Source organism: Phoca vitulina, unplaced genomic scaffold, assembly GCF_004348235.1.
Source record: "Phoca vitulina isolate PV1807 unplaced genomic scaffold, GSC_HSeal_1.0 scaffold1, whole genome shotgun sequence".
Lineage (NCBI taxonomy): Eukaryota > Metazoa > Chordata > Mammalia > Carnivora > Phocidae > Phoca > Phoca vitulina.
In genome coordinates, this window is record NW_022589704.1 from 94,723,275 (window position 1) to 94,744,855 (window position 21,581).

A 21,581-nucleotide genomic window follows, 5' to 3' on the forward strand; every position below is an offset into this window, starting at 1 on the left:
CAAATGAGTAACTCCACAACTTAGGGAAGTTCCACCCACCAAGGATAAATTGATACTCCCCTGCATGATTTGGGTAATAGGAAAAGACAAGAGGGGCGCCTGGGTGGCTCAGTCAGTTGAGCGTCTGACTCTTGTTTTCAGCTCAGGTCATGATCTCAGGGTTGTGTGATCAAGCCTTTTGTTGGGCTCCATGCTCATTGCAGAGTCTGTTTGAGATTCTCTCTCTCTCCCTCTCCCCCCACTCACATACATGCTCGCTCACTCTCTCTCTCTCTAAAATAAATAAATCTTAAAAAAAATAAAAATAAAAAAGATAAAGATATGAGATACACACTGGAGTCCCTAACAAGCTAACAAAATAGTTGTAAAACTAAGAAACCTGGACATGAAATGGTTTTTATGATATTTAACAGTGCCAGCTAGTATATAGGTAAGTGTTTTGGGAGGACATGAGAATAAAACATAGATTCTCATAGGTTAATATGCAAGAATATGCTTGTAAAATACACAGATTCCTGGCCTCCACTCCCAGAGATTGTGATTTACTGGGTCTCAGGTGGACCTGGGAATCTGAACTTCTAATGAGAACCCTTGGTGATTTCCTGCAGAAAGTCCCAGGGAAAATACTTTTCAGTGGACTAGGGAGAGACTTCTATGGGCCAGAGTTATCAGGAAAGCAGGAGGTAGGACTTAGGCTGGAGCCTGAAGGATGCTTGGATAGGCAAGGAGGGGAAGTAGTGAATCTCCTTTTTCTTATGGTAATTGGCAGAAACATCTCTATCCAAATACCAGATGATTATGATGATTGACAGAATGCATTTTTGTGACATCCCAGTGCCATGTTACTCTGGGAAGTAATATGGAAGGCATATTACTCTGATGCTTCCTTTTTTGTTTATTTTTAATCTAGCATAGAAGCAGATTTTAAATTGACTTCTTTCCCCCAGTTTTCACTTTTTACCTACTAAGTCTTGACAAGTTTCTAAAGTTCAGAGTTTTTAAGAATCAAACATGCCTGTTATTGCCATACCTTAAGTTGTGATGATATTTTAAACAAGGACTATTGGGTGAAGAGTAGTGAAACATTAGATGTCTCCCTCCACTAACACCACTAGGAAACCATCTCTTCCATTTTCTTGCCAATAAAACTTAGAAGGTTACAAAAGTTTTTCCATGTTGATAGATATTTACTATAAAATAAGCTGCATCAAAAACATGACTAACCACTGTCATGCTGAAGCTTGATAGTGTGTTTTTCAAAGCAAAGCAGACTTTGAAGGCGTTTGTTTGAAGATTCCTTGATCAGAGAGAACACATTTGTGGGTCATTCAGAATGCTCAGAGAGACTAATTGCATAGGCTGGCAATCAATTTGGCATGAATGAAAGAGTGACAATCAATATCTAGCTGGGAAGTGAGAGGAATTTCAATAGTGACAGCTCAGTTGCCCAGCAGAGGGAGGTAAGTAGCACCCAGTAAGAAGAGACCAACAAGATGCTTCTTGTCTTTCTTGAGTTTGGGCACTGAGTCACTTAGAGACAACTTCGTATTGTATCATGATCAACACAGTAGCTTATTCTCCAAACCAGTATTGTCTGAAACATTGGGGAGAGGTGCTTTATCTCTCTACACTGTCTGAAAAAAGACAAGGTGGGTGCCTCTGTAAAGTCTTAACTTGCTTGGCCATTACTCTCAAGGAGCCTGTTCCCTGCCCTTCTCATGTCATTGCCAAAAGATCTCTGTTTCAAAGGGTCTTGATTTCTGAAAGAACTATCTTTAAAACCACAATAAAAACAAGCGCCAGTGTATATAACATTTTACATTTTGTCTTAACATCTCTCTATGGTAAGGAGAGCTGGCATGAAATACCCGTTTTGCAGACAAGGACGCTGAAGCTCAGAAAATGTGATTTTTCCTAAGTTACATGGCTGGTAAGATTATCTGCTCCCAGACCTAACTCTGCCACTTTAGGGAATGCCAGGGACTGAGATATACTGACTGTATTATGCCACGAGAGTTGAGGTTGGGAGAGGATTTGATAACACTACTTCTCTGGGTGTGCTATGGTTTTGTAATATCTGCTTGCATAAGAGAAACCATTCTGAAATCTTGTGGATCAAACATCACAAGAAGTATGTGATTTAAAGAGCAAGCGCAGTGAAGAATGCCCTATTGGCCTTCATGAGGCTATGGAAGCCAGTTTTGTGGATTCATAATGTACTTCTTTGCCACGATTGAACCTTTTTGTCCAGAAAATTTAACCCTACAGTTTGATCCCAAATATAGCCAACTGTATTTTCCTCACCTTCTCTGACACACTCACAAAAAAAAGGGGGTGGGGAAGAGATTGCTGCCAGTTACTTACTGTTCTGCCCTTGTACATTATTCATATCTGGTGTGACTGTTGGTTCGACCTCTCTGAGCTTTAATGACTTAACACTTGTCAAGGTCCAAAAAAAGAAAAAGGCTTTAAGGTGTGGGAAATGAGATCATGATCAACACAGTAGCTTATTCTCCAAACCAGTATTGTCTGAAACATTGGAGAGAGGTGCTTTATCTCTCAAATTCAAGATGAGTTTGTCAATGAGAACCAAGTCTAATCATTTCATTCAATTATTAATTTTCTCTGGGTCAAATCCCAAACAGATCCTGAAGCACGAGAGAATGGAGTATCATCTGTTTGGTGTATATTTTGGGGGGTTATAAGTATCTGATGAGGAGATAGTTAAAACTGTAGAGAAAGATGTATCTTATCTGAAACATGGTGAACCTCATTTTGAATATCTAACATTATTATATTGCTATATTTAAACTTTTAAGAGCCCAGTGAATATTAAGAAAGAAATCTTGATTGTCTGATCCACATTGTATTATTCTTTGACTAAGGTAAAATTATAAAATTCTCATTTTAAGAAATGGGAAAATGCTGTTCCAAGTTGTTATACTAGTTTTATAAAACAGAATAGCCTCTGATTAAAATCCAGTGACTTATGGGCGCCTGGGTGGCTCAGTCGTTAAGCGTCTGCCTTCGGCTCAGGTCATGATTCCAGGGTCCTGGGATCGAGCCCCACATCGGGCTCCCTGCTAGGCGGGAAGCCTGTTTCTCCCTCTCCCACACCCCCTGCTTGTGTTCCCTCTCTCGCTGTGTCTCTCTCTGTCAAATAAATAAATAAAATCTTTAAAAAAAATAAAAAAAAAAATAATAATAAAATCCAGTGACTATTCTCACATTATATTCAAATATTTTTTATTATTCATATCAAGAGTGACCAAAAAGAATAAATATTGAGGGCCAATGATAAATTGAACTATCTGCTATCTTAAGAGTTCTCCTAACATTTGAATACTGAACTATAAAAATCTATCCCCCAAATAATACATTTATATTAAAAGTACTTAGGGCGCCTGGGTGGCTCAGTTGTTAAGCAACTGCCTTCGGCTCAGGTCATGGTCCCAGGGTCCTGGGATCGAGTCCCATATCGGGCTCTCTGCTCCGCGGGAAGCCTGCTTCTCCCTCTCCCACTCCCCCTTGCTTGTGTTCCCTCTCTCGCTGTGTCTCTCTCTGTCAAATAAATAAATAAAATCTTTAAAAAAAAAAAAAAGTACTTATCATGTCAATTCAAAGTCTTTTCTGAGCCATATGAGACTCAAAGAACATTCATGCTTTGGACTACTCAAGAAAATTTTTAAAAAGAACTAAATCTAGGTTTATTTGTGAAAATTCATTATTTCAAAGAATTCTATTAGGACACGTTACAAGGATAGATTTAGAAGTTAAGTAGGTGAGCTCATGAGGCTGGGCATGGGTGGTTATATGAATTGTTAACTATTTTGTAATAATAAAACATGATCATCATCATAATTAACAATTATTGCATTAATTAAAACCTCTACTCCATTAAGGGAAGTGACCTGTTTTGTAGACCTCTTAGGGATTCTTGGGATATAGTGCAAACCCTGCCTTCAAAGTATTAACCAGGACAGTGGAAGGTACTGAGCTATACTTCTTTCTGGCACTCACTCACACATATAGGATTCTCCCTCTTTCTCTTTTTCTTTCTGGATGAGTGTGAATTCTGTAGTCACATGAATCCATAAATCCAACTCCATGTTCTACCACTGTTGAGCAAAAACACTTGAGATTTGCTTGTTGACATTCAGGCGATTCCCTTCAACTCCACGTGGAGAATGGGACTTCCCTGAATGCATATCTCTGCTTCCTTGCCTTCTCCATGTCTGCCTCTCCCCATTCAGTGGGCTCCCTGTCCAGGATCAGCACCAGCCTGCCTATGGGAAAATTTATGGCTCTTTCTGCTCACATACACATGGCTCTGAGTGAATATGATGCAGTAATTCAAATTGGACTAGCACCTTTCGATCTATTTATGAATGGTGTTGCAGCCTCATGAGTGAATTAGAGCACTACGGTTTCTGGGCAACAGTATTATTCTTGCAAAATTTGTGCTGAATTAAAAATACATATCATCTAGGAAAGAAATAAGAGATTTTGGCCCTCCCACATTTATCCAGAGTGAGCTTCGGTTTCAGGGCAGTTTTCAGTTATCTTTGCTGTAGATTTACTGTCCCTAACCATTGCAGCGGGGATAAGCAGAGATCAGGTTAAGAACATCAAAGTCACAGCCAACCTGGGGATTGTCCCTGCTTATATGCTTAGATGTGCTAGCTTCTATGTGAGGAAACTCTCGTTTTCTGAGGAAACGAGTTGGTTCAGTTGGGCGGAACCCTATACTAAACCAGCAAAGTTTCCACATGAACAGTTTCCTGTTAGAATTGAAAATTAGTAGGCTTTTCTCTCCACTCCAAAGCTTGAAGAAAGCTTTGCACTGCGGTTAAAAATGGGGAGGTAGGATGGGTTGTTGAGCAAAGCAGTGGGAATAGAATGGGAGAAAGAAAATAAAAGCAAATGATATGGAAGGTCATGCAAAATATGTTTTTCAATAAGATAATTCTATCCTTTCTGCCCCAGCAGCAGAGCAGTGGACTGCCTGTGCAGAGGTTAGTCAGCCGGGAGTCCGATGGTGTTGAAGGGTATCCAGGCTAGGGCCTGAATCTAGAACCCTGATCTCATTAGGGTACTGTTCCCGCCCTCTAAGCTAATTAGCTGCAGATGAAGCATATTAACTGTGGACTGCATATTCAGGGTGACAAAAAGAGCAAGGAGTTATTACTGGGAGATGGTTGGTTTGTTTTGCTAATGACCAGAAGCCCGGCATTTAGCCCCAGGTGTCACAGCTTAAGACTTACCCTCCAGTCTTGCTGGCGCCTCTCATTTGTCACTACTTCTCTCTGGCCACTTAGACTTACATATAGGTCTGTGGGGAAATGAAAAGGAGCCAGGGAATGGATGAGGAAAGAAACTATTAGATTCATTCATTCACTCAAAAAGAATTTATGGACCACCTACCCAGTAACGGTAGCTATGCTCAGTTGCTAGAGATAAAATAAACAAGGCAGAGCCACGGACCTCAAGAAACTCGGAGATCATTAATAAGGCAGAAATGAATGGGTTATGGTCTTGCAACCTCTCACAGAAAAGTCAATGAGGGAATATTGAGTAATTTCATTGTTGATTTCATTATTAATGTATTATGTGATTAATCAGCAAGCACTCATTAGAATATTTCTTGAAATGGGACTCAGTTCAGCTTTCAGTTGAAAGAGCCCCATCAATTATCAGTTTTGAGTTGGGGAGAGTGGCTTCTTATTTTGCATTTACTTTGTTCTATTTCTGTCAAAAATGAAGTTATGCTAAACTGATGTCTGATCATAGGAGTCACAAAAGAACACTTCAATCTAGCGTTCTGATCAGTTTCTAGCATGTCATTAGGCAAAAACTCTTATATTTATACCTGCGCTGTCTGAAATACACTGTTGACATATGAATTCAGTTTCTTTTCTCTGACTTGTGTAGGACTTAGCTTTTTAAAAATAGTTCACTTAATATACTTTAGAACTTAATACATCTCTCCAAGTAAAATTTTGGCCTATGTATTTTTAGTTGACAGACACTTGACCAGTATTTAAGGGAAGAAAGAACTTAGTTTCAGGTCAGAACAAAAATAAATAAAGAAAGAAAGAACTGGAAGACATTGATTAAGGGTGGTGTTAAACCAACTAGCAGTTTAAAAAAAATGAAAGAGAGAAAAACAAAAAAAGAAAATCTCTGCCTAGACCTGGCCTGGAAAAAGGAATCAGCTTATTTTTAGCCACGTTTGGAAAACAGATTGTAGAACTGTTCTATGTGAAGACTGGTAATGCAAACCCTCACACATTGGCTATCAAAATAATAAAATGAAGTAAAATGTCATTGGGCATCAAACAACAATGGATAATGCTTCACAGTCTTTGATTTTCAGGAAAATAAATAGAGATGTTTGCTAAATGAGAATTTAAAAAAAGGAGATGTCATCAGGGAATAAATAATAGTATCTTCTCATCAGGTTCAAAATACTTTCTCTGTGACCAGATTCATAAAAGTTATGAAAAGATGACACAACTTAATTTTTTACCAAAGGTTAGGATGGGTCACTGCAACTCTGTTCCAAGCTGTAGTTTAGAAATGTAATTGGTTTTAATTAATCACGAAGTAGTGCCAGAAAAAAATGTTCACAGTATTACTGTGGGTCTTGGCTGCTTGAGAATCTAACAACTACCAGCCCACCTCATTTTTTCCTCTTTTTTTTTTTTTTTTTTTAATATAAAGCCAAGAAGAATGGGGGAAGGTGAAGGGATGTTTTTCTTTTTGATCTAGCAACTTCTGCATAGAACTTTTAATTATACAGAAGAGAGAATTCAGCAAGATATGCACTGACATAATTATATTTCAACTTATGAAGAAAAAAAGACAAGATTTTATTTTAACTGAGTCTAACATTTGGGACACATTTAAGCCAAGTGTTTATAAGTGGATGAAAAGTGGATTAAAATAAGAAAGACCTGCAGCTTCTGTGCTAAGGTAGGAAGAAGGTAGATGAATATTTAGAAAACCAGAGACCAGTCCCTGATCTGTCCTGAACAAACTGCCTGATCTTGGGCAACTTGTCACCACTAGCATTACTTTTTTTGTTGATGATCGATTTGGCAGACAGCATGGGAAATCTGCTACCATTGAAGAGATTGTCTTTGTTTTTTCATAGAGTGAAATTGAATATTAGAAATTGGCTCTGATCACTTAATATTTCAGGATCTGTGCCTTCTTCACACCTATTTTTTTTTATATATATAAATTTAGTTTGTCTTTTCTACCAGACTTTAAGCTCTCCCCAGGTCAGAAATGGTGTTTTTGCCTTTTTGGGCTCAGCATCCCATAGATGTTCACCAAGGTAACTCTTCATTAGGAGTTAAGACTCTTTTTCATTTAAAATCATTTCCTGGGGCACCTGGGTGGCACAGTCAGTTAAGCATCTGACTCTTGGTTTCAGCTGGGGTCGTGATCTCAGGGTCATTAGATCAAGCCCTGCATTGGACTCTTTGCTCAGTGCAGAATCAGCTTCAGATTTTCTCCCTCTCCCTCTGCCCCTCCCATTTGTGCTCTCTCTCTCTACAATAAATAAATAAACCTTTGAAAAATAAAATAAATAAATAAATAAATAAAATAAAATAATTTCCTGGATGTAAAAAAGGCCTAGTGGAAAGAGGAAGCTCTCTTACAGTCAGGAAAAATGGTTTAGTCCTAACCTACCCAACTAACCATGATCCTGTGAGGAAGCCTTTAACCTTTCTGTGTCTCTGCTTTCTTATCTACTACATGGATGTAATGATCTTTTACAAGTACATTATAATGATTAATAGATGAGAGTTCTTTGACAAGTTTGAAAGTACTGTTTAATTTTTTATCATTAATAACACAAGACTTGTGAAAATACAGGGAACAGATTTTGCTCTCCTGGCTAGATGCACGAAAGAGGTAGCTCATATAAATGTAGTCACAAAGCATTCTTTGACACTTGTAATGGTGTCCCCTGTCTTCTGAAATCCTGAGTGGGTCTTGGTGACATCCCCTGTGGAGGCAGAATTTCCCCAGTTATAGTCCAGATTTGGATTGGCCCAGATCATCTGTAATTTCCTCACTCTGCTGCTAAGTAGTTTTATCATATTAGAGAGGTTGGCATTTTGAACTAAACTCCTTTGGTTACGGTAATAGTCTTGCCACTTCATGGAATTCATTGGCCTCCTAGAGCCCTTAAATTGCCATGCCAGAAGTGCTTAGTAAAAGAAAGAAGCTGATCAGCCTGCTTTCCCTCAAGTCTTTTAAACTAGTAAAATACATGCTTCAGAATGGGACTAGAAGAAACAGCCAACTCAGGTTCTGAGAAAAGAGCACTCACTGTGTTCAGTGCATTTAGTTCAGGTGTCCTGCTCTAAGTGTCTGGTTCATGTATCCTCATGGATCGGCCCTAAGGACAAGGTCATTCAAACACAGAATATACATGGTCAGTTCCTGGCACAGAGTAACTACTTAATACTTCTTAAAATGAATTAACAAAGATTTCATATAATGGCATCTACTGAGTACCTACTTTATCTATAACTGAGGGAGACACATAAGAAATCTATGACATGGTTCTTTACCAAATATTGTAATTTACTTCAGAAGACAGAACATACATATATGAGATATTTGAGCATTAAAGTGGGGAATTTTTAAGTGATAGAATGAATGATATAAAGCATACGACTATAAAAGTTCAAAGAGGGGCGCCTGGGTGGCTCAGTCGTTAAGCGTCTGCCTTCGGCTCAGGTCATGATCCCAGGGTCCTGGGATCGAGCCCCGCATTGGGCTCCCTGCTCGGTGGGAAGCTGCTGCTCCCTCTCCCGCTCCCCCTGCGTGTGTTCCCTCTCTAGCTGTGTCTCTCTCTGTCAAATAAATAAAATCTTAAAAAAAAAAAAAATTCAAAGAAATGGGGCGGGCAATGAAGATGTCTCTTAGGTACTGAAACTTGAAGTAGATTTTGGAAGATGGTTGGAAACAAGAAGATGCAAGGGTTTGGCATTTCAAGAAGTAGTAACAACATGAGACAATGTCTGGAAGTGGAAATTGGTGTGTTTGTTTTACTCTTTATTTTGGGTAATGGGGGATGGGCACATGAAGTAGGTATGTAAGAAAAGATAGGATTATAATATACAATATACATTACAATATAACCTGCAGAAACACTAATTAATATGTACCAGGATGTATGTGTAAAGATGTTTATTATTTAAAAGAGTAAAAATCTTAAAGTAATTTAAGTTCCATCAGTAGAGGAAGGGTTAAATAATTTATGGTGCATTCACATCATGAAATACCAGGAAGTAGCTGAAAAGAATAAAGTAGATATTTGTGTGCTGACATGGAAAGACCACCATGGAAAGACATAATAGTGTGTTAACAGTGAAAATGCATTCATATAATATTCGTCAACTTTGAAAATTAATTTAAAAAAATCAAAGTGGTATTTCAGGAAGATTAATGTGGTGACATTGTACCAAATTAAAAGGGAGTGATTGAAAGTGAAGAGGGATATTGGGAGATGTTTGCGTCAGTACAGATGCAGAAGGCCAAGGATAGGGACCTGAATGGTAACGAGAAAGAGAGAGAACTCAGAGACATTCTGAAGAATGATTTTAAAGGACTTCGTGACAGACTTCTAATATAGGGGATAAAGGAGAAAGAAAAAAAAAGTAGATTTCCAGGTATCAGCTTAGGAAATACACTGAAGAAATATTTCTCCTAACTAGAATAGACCCATTTTAATCAAACCTTCTTTAAAGAAAATTCTTTATGTATTTTGCTTGTTTGTTCATTTCACAGGATGGAAGAAACAGTAAGAAATCTACTACAGAGTCAAGGGCCTCCAGAGCAGAAAAAAGAAGAAACTGTTAATATAATGGTCTATCAGGTACGCCATGTTTCTTACTCTTAGCTGGGCACCAGTTGGCTTGTTTTTGTTGTATTTCTTTAGCTTTGTCCTCCCTAATGCAGAGATAAATAGACAAGTATGGTCCAGACCCCGGTGCTGGGAGCCATGCAGTCACCTCTGCTTAAGGAATCATGTACATGTTTACTTATCTCCTTCATTTCTTGAAATGTGACTGTGAAACGAATTGTAGATTTGGTCGTAGGAAGGTGCAAAAAGTAAGTTTATAATGAAACAGAGAGACCTATAAAAGTATTGTAGTACTCTGTGGTCAGGGCAATAAGACAGGTATCTATAACATTCTCTGGGAACACAGAGGTGAGGGACTCATTCCATCTAGGGAGTTAAGTGTCATACCTCTAAGAAGTATGACACTTGGTATATTTCAGAGGTGTGACACTTGGGGGCCTGAGGGATAGGGAACAGGAGGAAGGATGTTGCAAGAAGAGAGGTGCCTAGAGGAAGATACAGTGGTTGAATTTGCATGGCAGACCCATGGAGAATGAGAAGCTCAAGGTAAGTAAATAATGGCTTGGTGAGATAAAAATCTCAAAGGTGAGACTGAGGGGACATGGAAGAGCTGGGTGAGGTCACGCTTGCATGCTTGCAAGGGCCTAACCTTGAACCTTGGGCAATGTGAAGTTTAAAGAGGTCCAAGGACAGTAAGTGGTAGATGAACTAACCAGTCTTTGTCTTCTGATAGTCCTCATTCCATGGTTCTTTAACACTAGCAAAGCAGCCAGGGTGGCAAGCAGGGCATCCGATCTGAGCATGACTGAAGTTGGCCACACAGACGAGAAGGCTCTGGCAGTGTGGGGAAGGGAAATACAGCAGAAAGAACATAGGCACTCGACATAGATACATTGAAGACTTTTATTGAAATAAAAGACTTCAAATCACAATAGAGAACTGATAACTATCACACAACTCTGCATAGGGAGCTTAAAAAGCTAAAGAAGACAAGGAAATGGGAGACATTTGTGGAAATCACTGGGCAGCCCTAGATTTTTGCCAGCTAAAAAGCAAGTGTGTCTGGGGAGGCAAGCATAGAAACCCCACTGATAAAGATCATGTCACATGATTTTCCCTGAATTTATGGAATCAGGGGTCTACAACGCAACTTGTTATCAAGATTGGGAAGAATCTGATAATAAAAGTCGCAATATTTTTTAAAGATTCATTTATTTATTTGAATGAGAGAGAGATAGAGGCAGGGCAGAGGGAAAGGGGAGAGAGAATCTCAAGCAGACTCCGCAGTGAGCATGGACCCCCAATGTGGGGCTCAGTCTCACGACCCTGAGGTCCTGACCCGAACCAAAATCAAGAGTCAGATGCTTAACTGACTGAGCCACCCAGGAGCTCCAAAATCCATGGTATTATATGAAGTTAAGAAATCTAGGCAGAGTTAACCTTACTAAGTTTATGCCCAAAGTAGTTGACTCTTGAAGCATACAGTCTACTTTATGACAAGGGGCAACTGTTCTCCATCTCCAGGGAAGACTGTACAAGGCATTGACTTCTTACCAGGGAAGGAAATAAATTAGCTCCAAAGGACAGTAGGAAAAAAATCACTAACATCCATTTCTAGGGGGAGGGTTTAGATTCTTCTTTAGGGGTGGTCTTTACACAAGGAATGCGTGGTCAGCTTTTCCCGATGTGTGGTGGCCTAAAGTCAGGATAAGGATTTAAGTTCTCCTAGCTCTGGATCTTTCCTAGGTATTATGTGTGCTTTGGTAGAAAAAGGAGGTCTAAGTCAAACACGGGACTTGCTTCTGCATTAAGCGGTTCTGTGCAGCCTAAAAGAGTCCTGTGAATCCCAAACTGAAGTAAGTCATCCCTTCCTTCTCACAGGTAACGCCAGGCTCCAGTTAGAACTAAATCATTCAGTGTTTCTCTGGTGCCTTTCCCGATCTCCTCAGGATGGTTCTATTTCACCCAGGTTCTTGTTTTCTTTCGATCTCTCCTTTCTAGTCTCCCCACCACTTATTAGCCAAACCTGCGGTGTCAACACATACCATCAGATTTCATTTTGTGAAGTTGGAAGCTCCTTAGAAAAACAGATACAGTTTTAAAAATGTGGTTTTTTTTTTTGTTTGTTTGTTTGTTTTAGACTTATTTATTTACTTGACAAAGAAAAAGCACAAGCAGGGGGAGCTTCAGAGGTAGAGGGAGAAACAGGCTCCCCACAGAGCAGGGAGCCGACACAGGGCTCGATCCCAGGACTCTGGGATCATGACTTGAGCCAAAGGCAGATGCTTAACCATAAAAACGTGTTTTAAAACTATTTCCTCTCTATAACCCAGCCTGTTGGGTTTGAGAAATTAGCTCTCCTCTCTGGGGAGGAGACAGTTAATAACTTGAATGAATGCTACATGGAAGGGATTTTTCAGTCATCACTCTAATTGACCTGTGGCTCATTGTCCAGAAAATGGGAGAGAGACATTGGTTGTAAGAGCCATAAAATCACTTATATGTTCAAGAGATATTTATTGGGCTTCTAGCATATACTGGGCACAACCTTGTTCTCTGGGGGTTCAAGGAACCGAGAATGAAGAGAGGAGAAAGAGGAATGTTGCTGGGTGGTACTGAGTCCCAGGAAGGTCCCTGCCATCTCACAAATCCTAGTCTAAATATGGCTGAGGGGAGCAAAAGAGGGTGTGCAAAATGCGCATGGTGATGCTGGGGGAGCACGTAGTCAACACTTCCCCGAAGCCACATTCTTTGTTTCAGGTAAGAGCTGGGAAATTTATTGCTTCATCATATGGGGTGTCATTAGCACCGCTGACTCAGATTTTCCAACTGTGAGATTTCTCTGACAGGAGCCGGAGGCCCAGGAAAAGGTTAGGCCCATGGGAAAGGTAGAGTTTGTTTCATTTTCCATCATGGAAGTGTTTATCCTGAGGCTTTTATCACTGAGTTAATATAATAATAGCAGAGTAATAGCTTCCTGTGTCCCAGGCCCATGCTAATTGCTTTGCATGCATTAAAGGCTGGTCATATTTTGTTCTAGGGGTGTGTTCCTGAAGACCTCTCGTAATTTGTTATTTATGTTGTTTCTAGCTTGCATAATTGAGCATGGATTCTCTCAAAGGACAGTGTTTTTTTCTGTTCAGCAGCTGAAGCAGACCCACCATGAGGCAGCCGGTGGTTCGCAGTTTACCAGCTTTACCACTGTGCAATCCTTGACTCTTTTTTAATTTGGAGAATTTTCGTGATTTCAGGGTTTGTGCACGAAATAACATTAGTCACATTTATATGTGACCACAGTTTCCCATTTGCCTCACTCAGAGTCCCACTGAATGGGACTAGATTGTAGCACCCTCAGTCCCCACCACAGTAGTGTTACTGTCGCCATCTTACAGACGTGGACATAGTTTCAGAGAGGGTGAGCACTTGCCCCAAGATGCACAGCCTGAAGTAGCCCCCAAGGCCCTTGCACCCTAATGGGTCTGACTCCATGCCCTCAGCTCTTCATGCTGAGGAATTCAGAGAGACTAAATGATGGGGCCCAGCTTACCCAGCTGGCTGTTGGAACTTCAACCTGGGTCTTTCCTCTTTTTATCTAGAGCTCTCTTTATTTGTTCATTTCCTCATTCATTCCAATGATAGTTATTCATTTACTTTTTACCAAACTCAGTGGCTTGAAACCACACGAATTTATTCTCTTGTAATTCTGGAGGTCAAAAGTCTATACTCATGGTGCTGGTGGGGCAACATTCTCTCCTCGGGCTTCAGGACAGAATTGTTTCCTTAGTTTTTCCAGATTCTAGCAGTCCTTGGATTGTGGTTTTTAACTCCCATCTTCAAACTATGTCACTCCAGACTCTGGTTGCATTGTCATATTCCCTTTTCTGAGTTTGACCCTCCTCCCCCTCTCCTTCTTACAAGGGATCCTATGATTCCATGGGGCCCATCCAGGATAATCTCCCCATCTCAACATCCTTCATTTAATCACATCTGCAGAGTCCCTCATGCCACGTCAGGTGCCATATTCGCAGGCTTTAGGGGTTGGGATGTGGACATCTCTGGCAGGGGGAGGGGCAGGGCAGGCATTGTCTGTCTGTCACACTCACATGGCATTAGCCCAGCAGGCTGGCAGTTCCTAGCAGACACCAAGCTAAGTGCTGGAGATGCAAAGATGCCTGCCTCACAGAGGCCTTTTCCTGGAAAGCTCAATTTATAAGATGCTGAGGAGTGGTGAGGGAAGGCAAGTAATCAAATACGCACTAATGTGATAGGGGCCAAAATAGCAGTTTGCATGGATGGGTTCTGGGAACACAAAGGAAGATGCCACCAAACCTAGCACGTTGCTCTTCCTGGAGGCTCTGCCTCCTGACCAGGACTTACATTTAATAATCCATTTTGCTTTTTTTTTTTTTTTTCTTAGTCTCTGTTGTCTCTCGATATGGACCCAGGAATCATGAACTTCTTCCTGAGTCCTACAGCCTTTCTTTCTCAGAACATCTTCTATCCCTAGTGTTTTAATACAACATCTGACCGTTAGGACACATATGCTTGGTGTTTTACAGTTTACAAAGTGCACAAAATGGATCCCATTTGTTCCTATCAGCAGTCTCTAAAATAGACATTACCATCCTCATTTCTAAGGGTGAGTCTCAAAGAAGGCTGTTCCAATTCTGGCAAATGTTTAGTGGTAAAGCTGGAGATAAATCATAGACTTTCCTAAATGAGATACATGGAGGAAAATTGAGAAGCTACCTGTGGGGCACTTTGATGGTGGGGTGGGGAGCGAGTACAGACTAAACTCCCCAGCTCACAGAGTCCCTGTCTCAAAAAACAGAAATGAAAAATGAGTGAAAGTAAACGGAGCTAAATTAATAAGCCATGTAATGTTCACGCCTGTCATTTCTCCTGTGGGAAAGGCATAAGGAAAATAGCGTCTTTATGTGTACGTAGGGAAGGCGCTACACCTGGGACCTAGGACAGTGTCATTTCACTGGGGGGGGAAACAAGAGACCCCAGAGATTGTCTGCGAAGCGACCTGAACAAGCAGGAACATCTGCAGCTTTTCTTCTGCTTTCTTTCTTTCTCTTGCTCATTCCTGCCAGGTATTTGGGGGGCTCTTATGTGTCATCTTATATATCCTTGTCACGCAGGTCACCACGTCATCTAGTTAAGTAAGTTAGGAAACACGTTAGGAAAAAAACATGATCAGACATGAAAGGTGGTGATTAAGCATAAATGAAATGGAGCAGAGGAGTGTCATCCCCTCCATGTTGGCCGTCAGAATATTTAAGACAAAAAAAGAAAAAAAGAAAAAGAAAAGTTGAGGGCACCTGGCTGGCTCACTCTGTAGAGCGTGTGACTCTTGATCTCAGGGTTGTGAGTTCAAGCCCCGTGTTGGGTATAGAGATGACTTAAAAATAAAATCTTCAAAAGAATATTTTAGACAGGCACCCTAAGAAAAGAGAATCCTGCCACTCCCAGGGGATCACCCTGTTTACAGGTGCCTTGTGTCTGTAGTGGCCTGGGGCTTCCTTGCTGCAGCTGAGGGGCTTCCTCTCGTCTCTGCTTTGTCATACGGAACATGGATTCAACCCACATTAGCTGACCCATTTAGAAAGAAAACAGTGGGTGCAAAAGCAGAAACACCGATGAGGGGAAAAGACCTGTGTGTGGCAACGGCTTCTGCCACTAACAAGGCTTGTGACCTCAGATGGTCACCTAACCTCTCCGGGGTCCTTGTTTTTCACATGTGTAGAAGAAGAGGTGTTGGACTAGATGTGAGATCATAAATGAAATACGCACAGTGGCCAAACAGCGCAAATGGCCACAGTGGGCCAGGCAGGAGAAAAATCAAGTGTTCTCTAAGGGTTAACGTGCTCTTTTTTGGCCTTTGAAAAGAAATAAGTACAGAGAATGTTTTGGGGGTTTGTTTGTTTTATTAATAAACAAAAGCCTTACTTTGAAAACTATACAAAAGCAACTCACACGTGGTTTCATGCCAAAGGGCATGAGGGAGTTTTGGGGACTCTGGCAAACTGAAGAGCCTTTGGTCTAAGAGCAGCAGTCCCACCCGGAAGTACACACCAGTGTGGATGGACGGCCTTATGTTTCAAAAGAAGATCAAAGTTGAAGTTCTTATGGGTAGTTTTTTAGTCTGTAAATAGCGGCTTATTTTTTTATACAGGGACTAAATAAAAATCTGCTAGACTAAAGACAACCCTCAGAACAGAGAGAGAATTTCTAGGGGTTCTTCCCGCTCTTAAAACTTGGGGAAATTGACACTCCTTTGCTCTCCTATGTGGCCTGGTCTCTACAGAGTATAGCACAGAGTGCCTCTGCCTGTAATACTCTGACCCACGACTGGCCACCCACTCGCTGAGCACCTCCTATGTACTGGTCCTATTCTAATCGTTTTATGAGTGTGAATTCACTGAATTTTCACAAGAACCCTTTGAAATAGGTCCTGTAATTTTCCTTATTTTACAGAAGATGAAACTGAGGCACAGGAAGGTTAAAAAGCTTGCCCAAAGTGACACATTACTCTCTTTAGGTTGCTTGAGTTCCTTCCTACCCTTTAAAGCAGAGTACATAGATCAACATGACAGTGGGCTGTAGAGATGTCACGGAGAGATGCCTAAGTCATTGTCCCAGCAGAGAGCACATTACACTAGTGTCCTAGTGTCTGAGGCTCCCTCTCCTCACCCCTTTGCTCTGTCCCACCTTCGTAGAGAGCCCTGAGCTGTGTGTTTTTTGAGCCCAGCTCCATTATTTCCAATGATGGCTTATGTTGGGTCACTGATGCTATAGCCTGTGTTTAAAGCAATACAGTATGTTACCCAAATCATTTCCATTTGAAGTGATTTAATTGATAATCAAAATGACTTTTTCCTTAAGTGGTTCCTTCAAAACAGTCTCAGATGTGATGAAGCAGGTGATGCTTGGGGAAAGGGATCCTTTCTAGTTATCCTAAAATCTGTCAGTCATCAAGAATGTATCCACATCCTTTTATGCACATGGAAAGCACCGGACATAGGCTGGGACCTTCCTCACCGAAGCTCAAGGCCTGCCTGGCAGAGATGTTACTTATTTCACAAATTCTAATTCTTATCAGGAGGGGGAAATTTTTGCCTTTAAACTTCACCTCTTTTCCCTGTAACGACTTAAGCAAATTCAGAAATTTCAGTGCACTAGGAAGAAAAGTTAAGGTTGAAAAATTAAGGAATCAGTTACAAAAATTACCGTTCTAAGAAAGCTCTTTTCAACAGCAATATTCTTAGTATATTTTAAGTGTGAACTTTTCAAACTTTTAACATAAAACATTTTTTTTCATGAATATATGTAAATGCAAGGCAAAATTGAAATATCTTTGATTTTTGGAAGCTACAAGGTTCTTGGCTCCATTTCCTGGCTGAGTAGCAGAATTACCTGAGGGAATCATCACAGATCAAGCTATCTGGGCTCCTCCATAGGATGATCTCCGTTGTTTTGTCATTTCCAAGTTTGAGAAGTCATTTTGACTCCTCTGGTCCGTAAGTGCATTGGGAACCTGTGAGGTGCTTTAATAGCCATTCATTCCACCATCCCTGTTCTCTTGCTTTGCAAAGAAGAAAAGGGAGTTGAGGTTCAAAGCTCCCTTCTCAGTCCAGCGCATGCATACACATCTATGCTGATTCTTTCATGTACAGTATTTGTCTCATAAGTGCCCTGGCAGTTAATTAGCCAAGAGAACTGAATTCTTCAGAGCTCTTTAGAGAGCTTGTCTGTAATTCATCCAAGTTATTCAGAAAAGTGGGGTTGTTTTATTGTTTTTTTTTTAACATAAATAAAATTTGGTAAACAAATGCAAAAACAGATCAAAAGTGAGTACATTCCATGGGTGCATACCGGTTGGGAAAAAAATGATTTAAAATTCTATTGAGTGTCTGTTGATAGAGTGGTTAAGCCTTTGCATAGTTATTTATAAAATTATAATACACAATGGGACATGAAATATTTTTATTGAGTTCTTTTATGTATATCTGCGGCCTGTAATCTCAGGAAATCTCAAGTGCCTTTGATTCTGCTTTAAGAAATTTGGCCTTTTCTTTGAATTGCTGTGAACTTTGAATAGCTGCTGAAGTGAGTAATGGTAATAAAGGGAGTATTTTTATTGTGTGTTAAGTCCTTAAATGGCTAAAACCGATCCTCGAGGAAACAGTTTTCTTCCTCTTTGTGTTCTTTTTTATTTTGTTTTAAACAACATCTTCTATTCGGATAGTAAGTTTAGGTAAAGGAGGTAGGATTTCTCAAAACCAAGGTGTGTGATGAAGTTCCGGACAGCCAAAAACATTGCCTTTCATAAAATATTCCTTTTCTCTTTGAAACTGTTCTCTAAGATGAACTTATGATTTTACACTCTACAGAAGACTCTCCCAAATTCCAGAAGTTTTCAAAACAATCTCATATGGGGGCATCTGACTGAGGAGAGCATTCACCTCTGAAATGCCAAAGTCATATTAAATACTTTGAAAGGAACAGAGGAGTAGTTTTAAATAATATCACTAAAAGTTTAAGTAGCTACCTCCGTTCTTCTTGGGAATTTAAATTCCCTGGTTTAAGGGGCTCTGACTCTACTTTCTTGGTCTCAATTTGTGTCTAAATTCTGTGTTCAGACATGAATATTTTCCCTGAATGAAACTCTTACCAAGTCAAAGCAGAATATGGTCTCTCTGTTAAAACAAATGTAACCTATGGATAAGATGGGTCCCTGGAGAAGCACCTTCTCTTCATACAGGTGAGCTGTTATTGCCAATGAACCTGAGAGCCGCTTTCCTCAGCTCATCTCATGGAGGGCCAGACTTGACTTTGGAATACCCAGTAAATGTTTTAGGTCAGGAGGTTCCGTAGGTAGAAACCAAAAGATGTTGGCCTTTAGTGAGTGTGTGGCCCGTGCAAATACTTTGGGTACTTCAGCTCATTAACCAGGCATATCAGTTATTTCTTCCTCTTAGGAAACAAATGAATTTGAACAGAGCAAAATCACGGCGATATCCATTCTTGAGCTTTGATCTCATTTTTGTAACTCATCTGAAGCAACAAAACTATAATTTTCTTTGTTTTCAGACTTGGTTTATCAATACTTTGGAAAATGGAGATAAAATAGTCTGTGGGGGGGAAATGGTCAATTTTGGAATTAGGAAATAGTTAAGGAAGAAGTGGAAAGCACCTGCTGGAAAAAAAAAAGTACACTTGGATTACAGAGAGCTCGTCTACAGTAACCTTTCAGCTCTGCTGTCCTTACTGATTTTGTCTGCACACCAAACACTGCATGGCAATGACGAGGAATCACCATGTGTGGGTGAGAGGAGAGTGGTCTGCTAGAGGCTGCCATCTGCATCCAAGTCGTTGCAGAATTCAGGTGTCAAGTGGCTGCACCAACAGATCGGAGGAGGCGGAACCACAGCTCTGGCAGGCTCAGGAGCTTGTCCCTGTGCTCCATACAGCAGTTTCTGGGCTCGGGAAAACTGGCCATCTGCTAGCATGTGACTTTCCCAGGACTCAACTGAAAGACAAAGGGTTGGGGTGTGTTCTAGGTCTCAGCTTGCCTGGGTCTCAACCTAGAATGTCTCTTCCAGCAGAAGAGCCTGGGCCTTGGTATGTTTAAAAATGTCCCCAGGTGGTTCTAATGTCACTAGGATTGGGAGTGAGTCAACTCCATGATTCTGGAGGCCTTTGCTAGCCAGCCCAACTCTGTGAGGAGGAGAGGAGGAAGAAGATTCATAAGGAAGTTTGACTTACGGGGGGAGGGAAATGCAGAAGGTCAATGAAAACTCAATGATTGCTTTCTCTCCCACTCATACTTTGCTCTTGCCTGGAAGGGGAGGTTATCGAATCTGAGGATGCTGAAGGCCCGCATCAGCTGTGCCGGTGCCCAAAGGTGGAGGATTTGCCCCCCATGCATGAGGCTTTTTAAGTCCTCAGGCTCTGAAAGGATGGAGATAGTGGAGAAGTTCATTGAACGTGCATTTTCCCCTCCATCCCGTGTCAGTCTATCAGCCACTCATTCTAATACAGATGCAAACAGTGTTCCATGTTTCTTCTTCTTCCTATGTAAGAGCTCACTCAGATTAATAACGGGAAGAAACAGTCTGAGGAAAGGAAAGTTGTAGGTCATGAAAAATGATACTGTGAACTCTCAGCAGCCCCTCACTTTCTAGGGACTATGCAAATAAAGAATTGTGGTTAAGGGCACCTGGGTGGCTCAGTCGGTTGAGCTCCCACCTCTTGGTTTCAGCTCAGGTCATGATCTCAGGATCATGATATTGAGCCCCGTGTTGGGCTCCATGCTCAGCAGAGTCTGCTTGAGATTCTCTCTTTCCCTCTTCCTCCCTACCGCTTGCATGCACACTCTCTTTCTTTCTCTCTCTAAAATAAATAAATAAATAAAATATTTTTTAAAAAGGATTGTGGTTGGAGAATGTGTGAAGGGGAATTAATGTAAAGAAGTTGTTTCAGGGTCAGATATACCTGGGAGAAGATCTCGTTTTTCTCACTCAGTTTTGTCATCTTGAGCAACTTAATCAACTTGAGTCTCCTTTTTTTCTTCTCCATTGTGGGCATAACAAGGCTAACTTTTAGGCTGTTATTTTAAAGGGCTTCCCTAGACATGATTTCATCTAACAATTGGAGAAAGCGAATGGTAACGTGTACAGCACATGTTGGGTATTCAACAGACAGTAGCTAGTATTATTATGACACATCTAGCCCTATCTGTCTACTCATCTTTCTCTTCATACAGGCAGATTCCCCTCTTACCCTGCCCCAGTCTAGTCTACCTTATTGACTAGCACCATGGAAGTTGTTGAGAGCCTAAAGGTTCAGAATTGGAGAAAATGATAAAACTCTGAAAAATGTGGATTTCAAGAGCACTGAACCCAGCCCACGTTCCTAGACAGAACTGGCCTTTGTGGTAGTATCTTCTCCCACTGCGCCATCTGTCATCCCCAGGCCCTGTCTACCAACATTTTCTCCCTTAGATATGGTTCTCTGAAATTCCATCCATTAAAGCACCATTCCATGTAAAAAAATAAAGAATCCAGAAGATAAAAAGCTCAAGGGAAGATCATTCAGATGTTAGTGTGAATGGGTTAAATCTGTGGGCTTTGCTCTATCAGCTTATCTCAGAATACTGGAATTTAGGATGTGGGGTTTTATTTTTATTTCATTTACAAAATAACTTATAAATGTATTCATAAGATCTGTCTCTTGGGTCATTACATTTAACTTGTCTAACCCTATTATTATTGTATTTTTTCTTCTCCACGAATTCTTATTACCTATTTTTACCTAAATATTTGGACATCACCAATGGAGGAAGAGTAGTGAAAATTGCCACAATAACAATTAATATGTGTTTTACAATTTACACTTTGACAACATCATCTCATTTGATCCTCACATTAACCTCTCAAAATAGGAAGGACAATAAGTTCATGTTCACTTTAAAGCAACTGAGTTTCACAGAGGCACTTGGACTTTCTAAGGGTCATACAGCGTCAGGCTACAGTGGATTCAGCCTCTTGACTCCAAGTCTCATAGTCTTGCGGGAGTAGCATTAATTACATTCTACATCAGTGGTTCTCCCATTTGGCTGTGCCTTGGAGTCATCTGGAGAGTTTCAAAACTTATCGATGTCCTGGTTCTACCCCAGGGATTC

General features: G+C 40.6%; 1 protein-coding gene across 14 annotated transcripts in view; it reads left to right on the forward strand.

The window, feature by feature from the left end:
• NCKAP5 (NCK associated protein 5) overlaps positions 1-21,581 on the forward strand; it is a 974,611-nt gene that overhangs the window by 664,048 nt on the left and 288,982 nt on the right. For all 14 annotated transcript variants that reach the window (XM_032411698.1, XM_032411742.1, XM_032411716.1 and 11 more), the window contains one exon: positions 9,814-9,901. In XM_032411698.1, coding sequence (XP_032267589.1) covers positions 9,814-9,901 — 88 coding nt within the window. The remainder of the gene's footprint in view (positions 1-9,813; positions 9,902-21,581) is intronic.